The 18,944-nt window shown below is 40.6% G+C and overlaps 1 protein-coding gene across 3 annotated transcripts in view; it reads left to right on the forward strand.

Annotated features, from left to right (window-relative positions):
• Positions 1–3,333: 3,333 nt before the first annotated feature.
• SLF2 (SMC5/6 complex localization factor 2) overlaps positions 3,334–18,944 on the forward strand; it is a 30,909-nt gene continuing 15,298 nt past the window's right edge. Inside the window, exons 1-6 of one of the 3 annotated variants that reach the window (XM_026704678.2) lie at positions 3,334–3,546; positions 9,393–9,436; positions 11,491–12,053; positions 13,616–13,673; positions 15,951–16,783; positions 17,817–17,899. In XM_026704678.2, the coding sequence (XP_026560463.1) occupies positions 3,359–3,546; positions 9,393–9,436; positions 11,491–12,053; positions 13,616–13,673; positions 15,951–16,783; positions 17,817–17,899 (1,769 nt within the window). In that variant the 5' untranslated portion in view covers positions 3,334–3,358. Of the gene's footprint in view, positions 3,547–9,392; positions 9,437–11,490; positions 12,054–13,615; positions 13,674–15,950; positions 16,784–17,805; positions 17,900–18,944 lie in introns of all 3 variants that reach the window. The other 2 variants (XM_087932819.1, XM_087932820.1) reach the window with 2 other exon arrangements.

Genomic DNA, 18,944 nt, shown 5'->3' on the forward strand with positions numbered 1-18,944 from the left:
TTCAGAAAAATTGGGTTTCTCTGGCTAAAACAAGCTATTTGTTCCTACAAATTACATCACTACAGTGGGTAGAACTACACTGTAGGCCCTTTTATAAGTTTGGAGTAAATACTCATTGTTCCTTCATATTGCTTAAAGTTTAGAAAAGTCAGCCTGACATGACAGTTATTGAGGATTTTTAAGAGGCGAGGTTAGGTCTCTTCAAACTCCTTAGAAATGCAAAAAGGGCCAAGAATTTTTATACCCATGCATTCCAGGGGAGTTCTAAAGCTGTGTAATGCAAAACTATATAAAGGCTGCACATTGTTACATCCATAGAACTGGCATATGTGGAAGCAAAGTCTTGTGTGGTTATTGGGGCAAGTTTGAATATGTAACTCCTGAGGAGATAAATCATCTAGACCAGTGGTTCCCAAAGTGGGTGGGATATCTTAGGGGGGCACTAAGAGGCAAGGGGACTGGCAGTGGGCACTAAGAGGTGGCAGGGAGGCATTCGAGGCACTGGCCCCGCAGGTTCGCTCATCAACTGTAGCACCGTTCCAGAGCCGGCGCCTCAAATGCAGAAGCGGTGGCACGTTATGTGCCGCCACGGCAGCGTTCAATGCACCATCCCCCTGCCACCTTTTAGTGTCCCCAAGAGGGCCGGCAGAGGGGCGCTAAGAGGCGGCAGGGGTGCGTTCGAGGTGTCAGCTGGCTTTGCAGGCTCACCGATTGAGGCGCCGGCTCCAGAGCAGTGCTAGTCAATGGGTGAACCTGCAGAGCTGGCGCCTTGAACGCCCCCCTGCCACCTCTTAGCATCCCCAAGGGGGCCAGCAGAAGGGCGCTAAGAGACGGCAGGGGGCAGCACATCGAACGCAGCCATAACGGCATGTAACGTGCCACCGCTTCCGCATTGGAGGCACCGGTTCCGGAGCAGTGCTAGTCAATGGGTGAAACTGAAAGGCCGGCCCCCTGCCGCCTCTTAGCCCCCCTCTGCTGGCCCCCTTGGGGATGCTAAGAGGCAGCAAGGGGGCGTTCAAGGCGCCAGCCCTGCAGGTTCACCCATAGACTGTAGAAATGCTCCAGAACCAGTGCCTCGAATGCGGCAGCACGTTGGGAAAAGCAGCTGCTGCTTTCCCAAAGTGCCACCGCTGTCGCATTCTGTCTGTCTGTCCATCCGTCCATCCATCCAAAAGGTCCGTTTGCCTGCCTGCCTGCCTTCCTGCCTACCTGCCTGCCTGTCTCTCTCTCTCTCTCCATCCATCCATCCATGTTCGAAGTGCCGGCCCCGCAAGCACATCGGGAAAGTAGAGCAAAGCCAGTCTGAGAGGGAGGGAGGGAGGGAGAGAAAGAAAGAGAGAGACCTGATGCATCAGATTGAATGAGGCCTAGTTTAGACTAAGGCCCTTTTCCACATTGAAACATCTTTGCCAGCACATTGAAACCTCTTTGGTTTCTATTAAAGGTTTTGTGGATGAAACATGGTCAAGACCATCAGGAAAGTCTCACATTTTGTTGAGGCTTTAAACAGGATCCATTGGACTAGATCTCCACCCTAAAAATTACTTTTCCCCAATGTATTACAGTGCCAATTCTGAAGAAGGCAAAACCAAAATGTACTGGTAAATTACAAGAACACACACACTCCCTTCTAACCCTGCTGGAGCAGGTGATTGGACTAGAATAGATATCTCATTATCTTTCTCCTCCCTCCCTCCTTCTTTATTTCTTTTTCTTTCTGTCCCTTCCTTCCATCGGCCTCTTTCTTTGTCCCTTTTTCTTTCTGTCCCTTTTCTCTTTCTCTTCTCTCTCTCTTTCCCTCTCTCAGGCTCATCTCTTTGGATCTGGGGTCGCCAAACTTTTGGACCTCAGGGACCACCAAACTCATAATTTTAAATCCCGGAGACCACTAATATGAATTTTGACTGATGGTGGCTTTCTGGCGTTGGTGGGAGAGAGAGGGGGGGGGATCTGATCCAACCCCTCTCTCTCCCTCTCTCTCTCACACACACAGGCAGGGGTGGGATTTAGACCCCTGATCTAAAGCTGTCAAAACTCCAAAAACTGATCAAGTAGCTCTGGGGAGGCCTGTCATAAATTAGAACACTTGCTAAACAACCGGTCATTAAGTGAGGACCACTTGTATTTGGTTTGCCAGTCACCTGGCCACGCCCACTCAGTCACATGACCAGCAAGCCACACCCACCCAGTCATGTAACCAGCAAACCACACCCTCAAATTAGGCCACACCCACAGAAATTTGAATCCCACCCCTGGGTGGGGGGCACCGAGGATGAGTTTGTAGCACCAAGGGGGCGATGGACCGAAAAAGTTTGGGAACCACTGATCTAGACTGCTAATCTAGCCAGTTATTTATTGTATCCATTCCTCTCCTGGCTGATGGCCACCCAGAAGGTGGTAAGAAGCCGGACCTGAAATCATAACTGCTTCATTGAGAAAGGAGCCAAGGTTTGCCCTCTCAAGAACTATGATAGGAGTCAGGTGGCCCTATAAATTTTAACATAAAATAGATAAGTCTTTTGTGCCATCTCAGACAACTGGATTATGTAGCGGGTTACTGTCAATTCCTATTGGGATGGCAGATTTACCTAACCTACAATTCAGGGTTGTGCTGCTGAGAGCCACAGAGGATGGGCAGCGCTTGAATCATGATTTTTGTAATACTGTTGCACTGGCTAATTAACATGGGTTTTCTACCAAAGTCTCTGGGACAACCATGACCTGGATGACTGAGACTCTCTACAGCCATGCATTTTCTTGTATTTTAAATTTGCTTTTCAATTGTATTGCTGATAATTTCCCATAACGCCTTAACCTTCAAGAAAAAGCCTCCCTTTCAGAAACCAGGACTAGTAGGAGAGCATTTTCTCTTGTATTTTAAAGCCCATCCTCCGTGGCTCTCACTCACTGCTGAGAGATAAGGAAGCCCGTCTTATCATCCCTCCGTCTCCTCCCCTCCAAATACCGAGGGCGCACGCATGTGCGTGTTTTGTTTTTGTTTTTTTTCCCTTCTCCGGCGTGAATCCGAGATCTTGGCCCGGCAAGCGCGCGCGCTCTTGCGCCAGCCTATGAGAGAAGCGCAGCCACCGGAAAGCGCCAACTTCTCCTATTTCAACCCTTTCCCACTCTCACACCCTAGAAACGCCCCGTGAAAGCCAAAGCCGGAGCTACGTAAAGAGGCAGAGTTCGAAGTTGGCTCGGCGTAGCAACCAATCCGAAGAGCGCTCCGGCTTCCGCTGTTTTTCTATTCCTCGAGGTCGGCACGTGGACTGGAGCGCCCATCTCTGAGGTGGACCAATTCCGGTGCCGCCTCGGGAACACCACGCCCCCTCTGCCCCTCCCCCCCCCCATTTCGCCCATGGTGTTGTGCAATGGAAATGCGAAAGCCCGGAAACTCTTTCTCCGGTCAGCCTCGGAGCGGGCGGCTGTATTTGGAAACATGACCCAGAACTGCAGTGGAAGCGGCAGCTACACGGAACTTAGCGTTTCTGCGTGTTCTCCCAGCCAGCATCGCCCGTCGGTGGACCGCGGGGCTGCGGATACCAGGTACCTGGGAGTGAGTGCTCCCCTTAACTATCCCGCCAGGGACTTGGGAAGCGGAAGGGTCAGCCGCGTTTCCAAGACTTGATGGGAGGGTGTTGATGCCGCGCTCGGGGAAGGGAACGCGTTGTTCGGCGGGTGGATGTTCCGTGCAGCCGGATAAAAGTGGAGCAAATTCCTCTTAAGCTGGGTCCTGGAGCGACTCGTAGAAAACATCTGAAGAAAAAACGTCGTGTAGGAATTGCCTGTCTTAATATCTTTTCATGTGATCTGACGGAATAAGACGTTCGAATCCTTAAAGAATTTGGGGTTGGGGAGAAGAGGGATAAAGTCTTTCTGGGCTCTTCCATTTGGGCTAATGCTTGCAAGGAATGGCTCTTTCTCTGAGGAGAAACCACTTCTGGGGGAACAAATGGATACATTGGATGTTGAATACCAGCAATGGGTGGCAACTGAAAGTAGGCACTGCTAGTATGTGGCCCCAGAAGTTTGCACATACTATGGTCGCCATATGAAAGAAGAGCAAGCAATGTTACCATAAAGGGGGGAAAGTGCAATATTTACTTTTGGGTGGTGTTCAGAATTCTTTTGTACTATAAATAGTTCAGAAGAAGTTCCACTTCTCACTATGTAGTACAGAAAGAAAATGGACTCTGGAGAAGAAGATGCAGCTCTTCTCCTGCAAGAATATTGTTTTTCCTCTCTTTGGCTTGCCTTGAGATTATATGAAATATTTTCTAGGTTTCAGAGGAGAAAAGGAATCTTTTTCACATTATGTAACTAACCTGAAAATTGCCCAATATCTGATGATATTCTGAAAGGCAAGCTTAATATTTTATAATGCTTTATAATTGACTGAGATATGAACAGGATGTCTGGGAAAGCTAGATGCTGAAATAAGGGTAGAAGGAAAATGCGTGCAAATAGTTGGCATGATCAATGATCAATGAGGAGAGTTTCCCAGGTTAGTTTCAGAGGTTTTTTTTTAACAGATTCAGAGCAAATCTTACCATAATGGATATTCTGCTATGATAAAAAGTATACTAATGGGAGGTAAAACCCCTGGACGTAGCCATCCAACTTTTGGTATAACTTTGATGGTAGAATTTTGGCACTGTTGACATGGAATGACTTGCAAGTACTTAATTAGCATTACTTAATATTTGAAGGAAATATAACCAATAAGGAGAGGACTGAAAGTCATTTTAATCTCAGAGAATTATTATATAGATGAGCTAAGTCTTAATAGGGTTGGTCAGGATCCCTTAAATGTCAAGCAGCTAGGAAACCACTAGTCTGGGATATATCCTAAATTAAACTATTAATGGTAATTAGAATATCTTCTTGTAATAAAAATTAGTGTAGCATTTAAGCCATTTGATGAGATAGGTTGTAATTAATAGAGTTTATGTCAGTTTAATTTTCAGTATAGAATGGGAAATATGCATGGTGTAGGTGACACACGTTCAATCCTAAAGTGTCCAGAAGCAAAGTAGAAACTTACAGCAGCTATTGCTATGTAGAGTTTCAAATTTAGTTAGAATCTGTAATGTATTATAGTACTTGTCATTCCAGCCTTTCTACCTGTTTCCAGAAAGTGTTATGTTTGGTTTTAACTTAGTAAGTTGTGTGAATTCAGTAAGGTGGTAGGTTGGATGTATTATAGTTGTATGTTCCAGTTACTTCCATGTTGAATCCAGTTTTTTTAATTAAAAAAACTATCAGCAGCAAGCATTGGAGTAATTTGTTGCAAAAGGCTAGTCTGGCATTTGTTGCTTTTTGAAAAAAAATAAGCAAAATATGTCTACAAATGGGGATTGTGCAGCATTCAAAAAGATCCCCAATCTTCAAAAACTAAAATATTACAAGAATGATGCATTATTACCAAAAAGGGGATTCCCCTTCATAGTATCTGCTATCCATGTATGTAAAATGCTTGTAGGCATGATAATGTTTTAATCTCTATAGCAATCTCTATGACAGGGGTGTCAAACACAGATGCGGCTCACGGGGTGCTTAGATCTGGCCTACAGATCCGCTCTGGAAACAGTAAAGGACTGGCCCGTGGTGCCTCTGCCAGTAAAAACGGAGCTGGGGGGGACTTCCAGTTGAGGTGACATGTCGAAGCGGAGCAGAGGAGCGGATCGCTGCTCTGAAAAATCCGAAATTCTATGCCTGGTGGCTCGTAGGAGCATGTCGGACCCTGGAGGGGTCGACAGGAAAAAGGGGAAGACGCCGAGGTCTCAGGGAAATGCCGCGATCCCAGAGACTAGAAGAAGAAACCCCTGGAAACCGGCAGCAGAAGAGGGAGATCGTGATGATCGGAACCAGAGACATGGCAGTCCAGCTGTTTAAAGAGGAAGCAAAAAGTGACAAACAGTAAGCTGAGCGGTGGGAAAGCATGATTAAGGAAGATTCCCAGAGCATCGGATGACCAGAGAAGAAGGGTGAGGTTTTGAACTGTGGGTGGTGTTAACAAGTGGCAAAATTAACAGTAAGTAACAGTTAGTCCTTAGTTCCCTGGACTAAGGGACAGAGCTGTTTGCTGAGTAATGGAACCGGGAAAGTTGAGGGGAAGAAAGGCGAGACAGTAGATTCTATTTTTTGATTTTATGTACGGATTGTAGAACTATAATATCTATGTGAGCAGCAGGGGAAAAAAAGTGACCATGAACAATTGGAACAGTGGAGAAGCAAAGAAGAGGAAAATAATTACTGACGGTCCATGTTTAAGAGAGGACATTTTGATAGATTGGAGGAAAAAAGCTGAAAAACTCTCCAAACACTTATAGACAATCACAACAGTGAAAGGAGGGAAAATATGATTTATTTGGGATTATTGGGTGAAAAGACTATTGGAATTAAGTTCGCGTGGGGTGTGGAAGGCACAGCATAACTTGAAGACAGAAGGGGAAGGAAAAAGGCTGTGACTGCACTTTTGAAAGAAGATATCTTGAGACAAGAAACTGACGGACTAAAGAATAAAAAGACTGTGGAAACTATTTAAACAATACTGGTAAAATATACCTTTGATAGATATATAATTGTTACAATATTGAATATTGAACAACAATTGAATGACCGAATGATTGAAGGAAAAGAGGTTGTATAATGTATGAAATAGTACTGCATTGTTCTCCTCTACCCTTCTTCCAATTAATGTTAAATATCTTTTTTTTGCTTTCTTTCTTTGTATCTACTTAAAAGTACTATATATTTAAACTATAAAAAGAGACCAGATGGCTGTACATTTACTGATTTAAAGAATATCTAAGTATTGTATAAGTTTTATATATAATGAACTGTGTATCCTGACATCTGTATTAATTAACTAAGTGTATAGGACTATTGACTTTTGATTAGTAATTATTTGCAATTAATATTTAAATCTTTAAATATACAAAGAATAGAATTTAGGTCTGATCCAGAGTGCATAAAATAGAAGAAGAATAACTAGCAACATATATACCAAAATAAATATTACCGAGGAAAGACATTATTTTTTGAACTAATAAAAAAGGTGTGAAGAAATAATCCTAACGGTGACATTTAATGGTGGATTGGAGAATCCTTCTACAGGTAGTAAAAATGGCAACGACAACTACAACAGTAAAAACAGGAAAGAAAGGAACAGCAACGATATCCTCTCCCTTGGGACAGAGGGCCATAGATGTGATGCTATTAGTAGAAAAGCCAAGCTCTGCTCTAATACTACAGATGGTACAGAGAACATTATGATGCAAGAGATGATGGTGAAGACCCACGAATTGATAGCGAGGAACCATGAAGATATGAAAACAGAAATGAAAAGCAAAATAGGTGGAGTGAAAAATGATATACAGAATCTTTAATTCATTTAACAAAATGAATTAAAAACATTTGCTAGACCAATACTTGAATATAGCTCATCAGTCTGGAGCCCGCATTATAAATCTGATAGTAATACAGTTGAGAAAGTCCAGAAATATTTCACAAGAAGAGTTCTCCACTCCTCTACTTGTTGCAAAATACCATATGCCACCAAACTTGAAATTCTAGACCTAGACAACCTAGAACTATGCCGCCTTCAGTCCAATCTAAGTATAGTACATAAAATTATATATTGTAATGTCCTACGTGTCAATGAATGCTTCAACCGTAACAATACAAGAGCACACAATAGATACAAACTCAAGGTTAATGGCACCAAACTTGATTGCAGGAAATACGACTTCAGGAACAGAGTGGTCAATGTCTGGAATACTCTACCTGACTCTGTGGTTTCTTCCCCAAACCCCAAAAACTTTAACCTTAGAATGTCTACTGTTGACCTCACCCCTTTCCTCAGAGGTCTGTAGGGGGCGTGCATAAGCACACCAACATGCCTATCCTCCCTGTCCTATTGTTTCTTTTTTTTCTTATATGTATCCATTTCATGTATTCATAACATGTTTATACTTATACCTGTTATCTTATAATCGCTTGAGAAAATAAATAAAGAATTTGTACAACAAAATTGGAACGATGCAAGAGGTAATGGCAAAGAATGAACAAAAACTAATTACAATAGAGACGAGAATGGATGTGGTGGGAAAAAATTAGATGAATCAAAACAGAACTGGAAAGTGCTGTATTGTGAACTCCGGGATTTGGTGGTTCACATGGAATTGGAGAAAGTAGCATTTTTCCTCAGATTTCAAAACGTCATTGAGGATAGAAAGGAAGACTTAACGATCAATAATGATGGATTTGATAACAGCAGGTCTTCAGAAAACCAAACAGGAGGTTTGCAATGATATTGACGAGGTTTATAGGATTTATAGAGACCACTAATATGTTTATAAAGACCACTAATATGAATTTTGACTGATGGTGGCTGCTGACGTTGGTGGGAAAGTCGGTCCCATATTCCAGAGCTGTAGTAGTCACAGAACTGGCCCTTTGGCCATCCCGGGGCAGCTGTTCCTCCACCCAGTTTGCACCCGCCTGCCATGGACTGGAGGAGCTGTTCAGGGATCACCAAAGGGCCAGCTTTGGGATATGGGACCAACTTTCCCACCCACATCAGCAAGCCACCCCGGGGCGGATTTCCCTCCCCTGTCAGTTTTAGTTCGCATGGCTCTACTCAAGGTAAGGCTTGTGCTTGGCCAAAAGGTGGGGGCCAGTGGGTAGGCGAGCTACGTGTTCCCATGCAGCCTGGATGAATGGCAGGGGTGTGATTCAAACAACTGGTTCTGTGGGCGTGGCTTAGATGGTGGGCGTGGCTTGGTGGTCATGTGACTGGGTGGGCGTGGCTTGGTGGTCATGTTATTGACTGGGCGTGACCAACTCAATATCACTCACATCGAGGCATGCATTTCATGGCCTCCTGGCCTCATGACTGGGGATGCTGCAACAGACGTAAGTGTGAAAAATGTTCATAAGTCATGTTTTTCAGTGCCATTGTAACTTGGAATGGTCACTCCACACAAGCAAAGTACCAGCAAAGGAAGGGGAAAAAAAACTCCAGATAAGTTCCTGAGACAGGAAGTCTAGTCCTGCCAAGAATGTAGTAAGGGTTTACGGAGAGGCAGTTTCTGTAAGCAACACCAGAATGTTTCCTTTCTGCCTTCCTTACAGGATTAGGCCAGTAATTTCTTCTACCAACCGGTTCTCTGAACTGCTTAGAATGTTAACAACCAGTTCTAGCGAATAGGTGCGAACTGGTAGAATCCCACCCCTGATTAATTGCTTTGTGGGGGAGTGCTTTGGGGGGGACATTTCTTTGCAGACCCCCAAAATTTTCTTGCGGACCACAGTTATTGATCACTGTTTTAAAATGTCCTTTCGGAACATTGCTGAGTTTTTATTATGTTTCTTTTGTTTTATTATAGAAGCAAATGTATTACTGACTTTTTCAAACCAACTCTCAAAAAAGGTAAGCTATGTTTCTTTTAATTTAGATACCAGTGGCTTTTTGTGTTGAGTAGCCTTTACATTTGATTTATATATAAATAAATGTATGTTAAAATGTTTTATAACGTCGTCCTCCAATGAAAAATCATATACATTAACAAAATCAGACTTTCAAAATGTGATTTAATGCACAGTATGAAATTAAAATATGATATATAGTGCCATGCTTCTTGCTAGGCAATGGAAGGACTAAAAGAGAACCTCAGAACTTCATGAATAATGTTCTATGCTTGTTGATAAGTGTTTACTGATTCATAGAGATTTTAGGAGCAGTCTTCGGCTGCATATCTCTCATAAAATGGACTGGAAAGAAGCCAGCTTAAATATTTTTCCAGATTTAACCTTCACATTGGATGCTGTGATGTATTTGGGTGCTGTATTTGGTTTGGACTACTGTAATTGCAGTCCCTGTTTGGTAGATTCTTCTGCTTCTTCTCTCCACTCAGGAACTACAAGTTCCATTCCCTTTTGTGATCATGTTTTCTGAGGACTGGTGAAAACAAACGACAGTTTTATTATTCTTCCTTAATGATCTGCTGACAATTGGGATGGAATTATGCTGTTATATAGGCAATTAAATTTCCAAATCTCAGTAGCTTGAAGAAACTAAAAAAACCTTGCTAATAATAATACACAGGAATAGCTGTGCCAAGATTGGAATATTTACTAAATTGCATTTCTTCTTTGATCCACATTTCTTAATATTATCAATAACTGCCCTTATCTTTAGTCACTGACCATAAGCTGATTGAATGTTGCCATCCAAAATAACAAGAGAAAATACATTGTCTGAAAATAGGTCTACATAGTTAGCAGTGTCCCTTATGTTTTTCCTATTCAGTTGAAATGCTGGGTTCTCTTACCTGCAAAGTATTTATTAGTATTACTGAGCAGTGAGTATTCTTCTAGCTGATACATTTCTTGCTGTGAAATCTAATTCAATTGTATGACTTAGACCAGGACTGTCAAACTCCAAAAGTCATATACATTAACAAAATCATACGTCACGTACTGGCCATGCCCATGCCCGGTTTAGTGAAGGAAAAAAAGTCATGATATGTCACATGATGTGACAGCATGAATTTGACACCCCTGACTTACACCATAGACAAGCAACATTTTTTGACTCCCAAGAACCCATTACTTGCATTTTTTTGATTCTCTTGGAAAGGTTTAATCTTACCTAAAGAGATTCCAAACAATGTTTTGGAAAGGATATTCCTCTAAAAAATCTAGTAGGTAGTGCAGCATTAACCTTTTGTTCAAATAATCTCACCCAAAGACATATCTATTTCAATAAATATTAAAAAAATTATTTACCGTATTTTTCGGACTATAAGACGCTCCGAAGTAAAAGACGCACCTAGCTTTTGGGGAGGAAAACAAGAAAAAAAAATCTACCTCTGCCTCTCAGCAATTTGCCTCCTTGCAGCAAACAGCCTAGTCGGCTTCAGCATAGCCTGATTAGCACAAGCAGCTGATTGGCCTCCCGACGATCAGCTGTTTCAGGTTGCAGGGATCGTTTTAGGTCTCCACACACCCCATTTTCAGCCCGTTCCAGGCAGCAGGGATTGGAATGGGCCAAAAATGGGATGCACGGAGGCCGAAAATGGGGTGCGTGAAGGTGGTAATAGGCGATGGCGATCCCTACAGCCTGAAACAACTGGTTGTTGGGAGGCCGCTCCAGTCGACAATCAGCTGCTTGTGCTAATTGGGCTGTGCTGAAGCTGACCTTGCTGTTTGTGGCTAGGAGGCAAATTGCTGGGAAGCAGAGGCCGAAGGGGGGTGGCTGATGGGTGGCCGGGCCTTTGGTAACGTTCTCTCTATAAGACACAGAGACATTTCCACCCCTTTTGGGGGGGGAAGTGTATCTTATATATCGAAAAACACAGTAATTATCAATATTCAGGTACTTAGACTGGCCATTGGAATGTGACAATTATGACATGCTCCATGAGATTCTAGAAATGTGTATGATTAATTTGTTATTCATTTCTTTTACATGTATTAATGAAGATAGAACTGTGATGTGCTCTCCAGAAAAAGGAAATGGACGAGCTGGACATACAGATTCATGTGTAGGCCATGTTAAAAAAAATACATCTTCTTCAAAGCAACATAGAAGGAAGAAATTGCCTTGCTCACCATCAGGCAGAAGCCCAATAATTGATGCTTTATTCCAAAAGGCTAAGTCAGAGAAAAACAACAGTTCAGAAAATAGTGTTAATCATCCAAAACCTGTGGTTCGGAGACTGTTCATATCTAAGGCCTTACCTGATGGTTCTTTCATATTAAAAGATCCTATTTATTCAAAAAATTTGGAAAGAAATGAGAAATATCCTGTTCAGACAAGAACACATTTAATGGATAATAGTAGTAGACAACATAAAGCAGAATATGAAGACCTAGACTCAACTGGTTCAAGCTTGAATAAATGGCCTTTCACTTCAGGAAATAACAGTCTGAAGAAGCAGAGTCATGTCACTCAGTGTCAAAAAACAGTCTATTCCCGGTTGCCACAAGTCAGTTCTTCATCTGCGAAATCATTAGGAACCGTTCGCAAAAAGAGCAAAGAGAAGGTAAAAAAAAAAAACTGCACCGTTTCTGAAAATAAATCTTTAGAAATTATTTTTTCTATTCAAGTATATTTAGAGAGTAACTGCATAGCATATTAATGCAGGTAGTCTTTGACTTACAGTGATAGCATTTAGGCTTAGATACTGCTCATAGTGCTTCACAGCACTCTGGGTAGTTTACAGTGTAGAAGTAGCATTCGCATATTGCCCCCGACAATCTGGGTCATCATTTTACCAACCTTGGAAGGATAAGGATAAAAGGCTGAGTAAACCCTGTCAGGATTGAACTCCAGGCTATGGGCAGAATTTTGCCTGCATATCGCACTTGAACCACTGCACTACCAGGGCTGAAACTGGTCACTTAGTTCAGAGTTACAGCAGACACTTTCCTCAAAATTACTTACTATCTGGTTCCAAAATTATGGCCACTGTAGTGCCTCTGCAGTCATTCACCCTTATGATTGACTGTAGGAATGCTGCAGCATCCCTTCCTGCTTATTTCCTTCCTTTCCCCTGCCACTGGGTCCCTGCGGGCCTTGGGCCTTCTTCCCACCAGGTTGGGCCCCCACACTTCCTGACCTTTTGTAGATCTCAGGAACTTGGATTAGGGAAAAAGGACAATTTTCTCTGTTCCTAGGCCACATGGAAGTAGCCACCATGTTTTGGGCAGCCATATTAAATTGTGGGCACTCCAAAAGTAGCAACTAATTCCAGGATCGCACCCCACAGATCAGGGATGGAACAGCTTGCTCTACGTCCTTAACTCAAGCCCTTGACCACTTTCCAGAGCTCACGCTAAGGAAGTAGAGCATGCTTCTTTGTTCCTGGCCACATGGCACAGTCCAGAAATGGCTGCCATTTTCTCTTTGACTTTAAAATAATTATAATCCTAATTGGATTAAGAAAGTGAGGGTTTAACCCAGTGTCTTAATGCATGCTCTGCTGCAGCTGGAAGCTCATTGTTTCTTCTACAGCTCCTGGTTCTCAAAAGTCAAAAATCCCCCAGAAGAACTCTGCAGTCTCCTTGTGAGGAGCAACCTTCTAGAGCCCAAGAGGCTGGTCTTTTGGCTTTTCCTTGTCTGGCTTAATGTCTGAGTGCTGGTCACAATGTTGTCTCCACTCCTTTGTCTTAGCCTGCCATTTCCTCACCCAGAAGTTAAAAAAGCTCTAAATGTTTTATTAGGTTTGTAATTGTACTAAACCATAATGTAGTTAGGTTTTACATTACTGTGTTGTGTGACATTAACAGTTGTGACCCAAACTATCTTTAGTACAAATTCTAAACAATGTAATGATTTTCTCAGGAGAGAGTTGCTTAACCTTGATTGGTTTGCTATAAACTGAAGCTTTTTTCTGCCTTTGAATTTGTGTAAGTGTTTATTGGTTGTAAATGTATTACTTCTTCTAAGATGCTGTGATTCTGCAGGTGATATTTTAACTGCTTCAAATAAGCAGTAACGGTACTGTTTAATCCTGAAATGTCTGCTATTCTGAAAAGAATCTATATTATGTAAAAGCTTACTTGTATATTCTAAAACTTTTTTTCTGTATATTTTTATTTTAAGGGCACCAAAGATTTTTTAAGGAAAAATTCAAGCTCAACTTCACTGGAATCTTCTTCAGGTGCAAACAGAAAAATAAATGATGTAACATAAAATTTAAATTTATTCTAGCTCATTATACCTTAGCTATTATTCAAATAAATTATATGGCCACCCTTTACAACAGTGACTCAGGGCAGCATATAAGAATTAAAATAACTAGAGCACCAATATGTAATCCACAAAACCTGGAGTTAAAGGAGGGGGGGAACCCTAACTCAAAAAAAATCCACATGAGAAGCAGATCTCACCTAACCACCAATTTCTAGGAGTAACAGCCAGGTCTTCAAAGCCTTGAGAAAGTTTAACACTGTCAGAGCAATCCAGTTTTGGGAGGGATGTTTTCCATGGGGCGGGGGCTGCCACAAAGAAGACAACTCCTGATTGCAATAGCATGGCATTGTTTGATGGAAAGGACCTGAATATGCTGTCTCTGCTTAGATCTGCGGGGCCAAGCAGTGGTCCCACAACTAGGGCTTTATAGGTGATAACCATCACCGTGAATTATATTCAGATGGCTACCGAAAGCTAGTGCAGTTCATTAAACAGCAGGGGTATATAAATGTAGCAAGAAATGTCAAAACTCACCTGAGCTGCAGGTTTGTGTACAAGCTGCAGCTTCTGAATGCTCTTCAATGGCAGCCCCATTTAAGATGTTTCATAAATCCAGATGGAATATAACTAAGACAGGAGTCACCATGAGTAGGGCTTTTTTGGTTTGGGTATGGATGCAATTATTGCACAAGATGAACCCATGCAAAGCTGCCCACTCCCACCCATAGTTGCCACCTGCTTTTTGGAGAACCTTTAAATTGCCTGTCAAATCTGCAACTGCTGTCCCTCAAAGTCACATAAAATATATGCCAGGCACAAATAAAGACAGCAAGTCACTGAAGCCAGTGGGGGAAGGGGCTTTATATTCCACAGCTATCCAGTCTTGCTGGGGTTAAGCCAAAGTCTCTTGTCCCCCCATTCAGAACCCCCCACTGTGCTATGGCACTTGGAAAGGTTCTTGGCAGCATTGCTTGGTTGGCCCATGGTGGAAATGTAAAACTGGGTATTATCAACGTAGTAACCTCACCCAGAAACTTCATGTATATGTTAAGTAAGAGCAGGGAGAGGATGAAGCCCTGAGGAGCCCCACAAAGCAGAGACCTCTAAGACTGACTGGAACTAGCCTTGGAGAATGGAGAAACAACGTTAATACAGTGTCTTCTGCTGCCGATGCCCCAAGCCACCAAGAAAGATTCCATGACTGATGGAAGGTCACTGAGATCTGTATTCCATTTGCAAAACAATTCTATACATAATTATTTGGAAGTAAATATCATAGGATTAATTATTTAAAAAGAAAGATTCTCTGTAGCAAGAGCTTCAACGTCATGCATGCCTTTTAGCTCCAAAATTCAGAGTTGTTTACATAACTTTTAAGCTATTATCTTGTTTACTGCCCCATGAACTCTAGCTGATTGAACTTGCTAAAAGTAATAATTTTAAAAACTACCTATTTTTCTGACAAAAAATATTTAAAATTATATTTTTTGTGAAGATGTCATTTTAAATCCTAACTCCAAATTTATTTATGCTACTGTATGAATGCTTAAAAAATTACGTTTATAAACCCAAGTATATTTACTTATCACATTTTTGAACTGCCCATCTCACTCCTTTGGGATGACTCCAGGTGTGGCCTACCGTATAAAAAATATAGATTAAAACTTATATTCATCAGTTCATCAGTTTCTTATATTTTTTGATGTTTTTATTCTTTTCTTACTCATTAAAAGAACAGAAACTTACATACTTATAGAAGAGAATATATGCAGCTCAGAGTTGAACTATGCTTTGGTGCTGTCTGAGCTTGTTGTTTACTCAGTTGGGTAATCTCTTCAGGGATTAGCATGTAAACAACCAAGCTTAGATAGCGCCAAGGATGCCACATCATCCAAACTTCTGACCTTGAATGATATTGTTTTGTAACTCTTTTATCTCTCACATTTTTTCCTTAATCATGAGCTGTGAACTTTATTCATAGCTTAACATTTTTGACATGCCATTCATAATTTATTAATTTAATAACAATAGTATTGAACTATGTTAGGGAATTACAGTACCCAGTTCCTACAACATTTAATTTCCTGAGGTTTATTGCTTCAAAATGTATACTGCTTAACAGTATGCATTGTGTGTGTGTGTGTATGTGCAGTAGAGAATAATCAGTTTCATTATTATTTTGACCATTTGAATAGTTAATGACAAGAATACACAGTATAATCATCATTTTATTTTCATTTTACAGATGAGTCTTCTTCAGCACAAACTTCAAAAAGTGTGTTTTGTTCAGGATTAAGCTCTGATAAAACTATTGTCACAAAAAGCCAGCCCAGTCCTACAGCATATTCCAGTGCTACAACTTCATTTGGAATAGCTAACCATAAACATCCTAGAAAACGGAAAAGGATTTCATCAAAAACAAATGTGAAAAATGTACAGTATGTCCAGAAGCTAAATAAACACAAATATGGTAGTTCACAAATTCCCCATAATACTAATTACTCAAAACACAGAATATCTGCTCACAATTCCCAGCCAGCAGATACAGATCTGTCTAGCAGTAACTTGCCTATTTCAGTAGAAAAATCTGAAGCTGAAGAAAATGAAAATAAATCATATAGATGCATTATAAGTAAAAACAACAAAATCCAAATTTCAGATACTAGCAAGAGGAAATTACAGACATCTACTCCTCTTATTTATTTAGAAACAAGAAGATATAATGCTTCTACAGTTCCTTCAAAAAAAATTGCTGAGCCACTTAAATGTTCTGTGGGAGAGTCTGAGACAACAAGTGAGACAACACTTGAAGATTATACTTGTGACACTATTCCTAATTCTTCATGTAACTTGAATAAATCTAACAATGAAACATATGAGTTAATTCAAAAATTAAAGAGCATTTCTGATAGTGATGCTGAAGTGTCTGATTGCAGCGTGAACAGTAGTGAAGAAGAGACACTCATCCCTCTTGAAAAAATACTGTTCCAAAGTGTCAGACCACCTGCAAAAAGGTCAGAAGAAGCTATGCATGAGGATGAAATAGAAAGCACAATTTCTGCAACACATAACGCTTCTGTAAGTAATTGTCTTTGGTTAGAAAGTATTTATTGCGATGATCATAGGCACAAGTATCCCCATGAAAACCAACTCTTTACTGGTACAGCTCCCAGCCTTTCTTTACTTTTTAAAATTTTAAAACATTGGTATAATTTTACATGAAAAAAAATTCCAGAAAACCCTCATTATAATATGAAGATAGCATCTGTCTTTTTAAAACTGAATCAACTGTGTATATGTTAGGAAGCCATTGTAAAGGGGAAGATATTTTCAAACTAGAGTAGTTTTAAATATCAGAACGTACAAAGTAATATTTGCCAGAAAATTGTTTCTTGGTTGTGCTGGTGGTGGAAACTTTTGAAACTTTATACTTGTATCTCATAGAAAGAACTATATTGACTTGTGATTAGCTCAGTCACTGTTTTTCAGTTAATAGGTTGGATACTATTAGAGGACTTGTGACAAACAATTTTTTTAAAGAGATCGTGTTTTTTTCCCTCTCATATTCCTCATATTACATTTGAGATACAGGTACTTCTTGAGTTACAAACATTCATTTAGTGACTGAAATTACAGCGACATTGAAAAAAGTGACTTATGACCATTTTTCACGTTTATGATTATAAGCAGCATCCTTGTGGATGCTGCTTATAATCAAGATCAAAATTTGGACGCTAGCATGTATTTAGGACAGCTGCAATTGTCATTGCATAGGGTCATTTAATCACTTTTCGTGATCTGACAAGCAAAATTAGTGGGGAACCAAATCTGCATAACAACTGTGTCAACAGCTACAGTAATTCATTTAACAACTGTGACAAGAAAGGTCGTAAAGTGGGGCAAAACTCACTTAACAAGGTCTCACTTAACAATAGAAAATTTGGACTCAGTTGTGGTCATAAGTTGAGGACTACTTGTAATTGCTTTTCAGACGTGTCTTTCTAACTCAAGTGTTTTCTTGAATAAACATCTAAGAAATGTAGATGTTAAGTCTAATAGCCATCAGTGTTCTGAAAAATATTTTTATGTTTTTCGTGGACTTTTGCTTCAGCTTTCTAAAGCTTTTACTGAGCGTGGGGCCTCATACATGAATCATTTGGAGCATCTCCTGAAAGAGAAGGAAGAGTTAAGGAGGTATGCCTGCTTACCTTTCTGGTCCATCCTCATTTATACAATTGCACATTATTGTTTATAACATAATTATAACTTGGATGTTGCTTGCATTTCACCTGCCTCCTGGCAAATGAGTTAAGTTTGTTTTTACATATCCAGTGAAAAAGTACCTAATTGTTAGATTAAAAAAGTTTTTTAGATGAAGGTGTGACTTGACTTTATGTAGGTATGGAAGAGCCTAGAAGGAGAGAAGAAAAAGGGGCAAATATAAAACAAGAATGCTGAAGGTTACTTTCAAGCAGATAGAGCAAGAGATAACCTTCCTCTTTATGGCCTTGGGACATTATCACAAAAAGGCAGTTAACGAATATTTCCAACTTATTTATTGGAACAGATAATTAATGATTTTAAAAAAATAAAAGAATAGTAATAAAGATTTATCACTTGTGGATGGAGGGTAGTGAAATTAGTAATAAACTAAAGCAAAGGCTACCAGAATCTTAGTAGCAATAATAAATTAAGTTTATGGGATCCTGGGCACTCTCTGGTTGTTTGCAGACGTTTCCTTACACAACTTGGTAACATCACCAATGCTAGTGAGGATGGGGTTTCACCCCATACTCTCAGTTTATATACAGTTCCCTGTTTATATACAGTAGCATGCCGTGCCAATGTTAGTGATGATATGGTTTTTCTCCTTGTTATTCCTTGATTGGGATATTGTTTTCCGCTTGCTTGTTTGTCTGGTGTTAATCCCCACTAAATCCCTCTCACTTGTGCTGATGATGTTACTTACTTGGTAATGAAACATCTGCATGCACACAACCAAGCTCAGAGAGCACCAAGGACTCCATAATTCAATCCCAAGCTACATATATTATCTTTCTTTCTTTCTTTCTTTCTTTCTTTCTTTCTTTCTTTCTTTCTTTCTTTCTTTCTTTCTTTCTTTCTTTCTTTCTTTCTTTCTTTCTTCCTTCCTTCCTTCCTTCCTTCCTTCCTTCCTTCCTTCCTTCCTTCCTTCCTCTCTCTCTCTCTCTCTCTCTCTCTCTCTCTCTCTCTCTCTCTC

This window comes from Pseudonaja textilis, chromosome 4, assembly GCF_049901715.1.
Source record: "Pseudonaja textilis isolate UNSWEBS1 chromosome 4, rPseTex1.2, whole genome shotgun sequence".
NCBI lineage: Eukaryota > Metazoa > Chordata > Lepidosauria > Squamata > Elapidae > Pseudonaja > Pseudonaja textilis.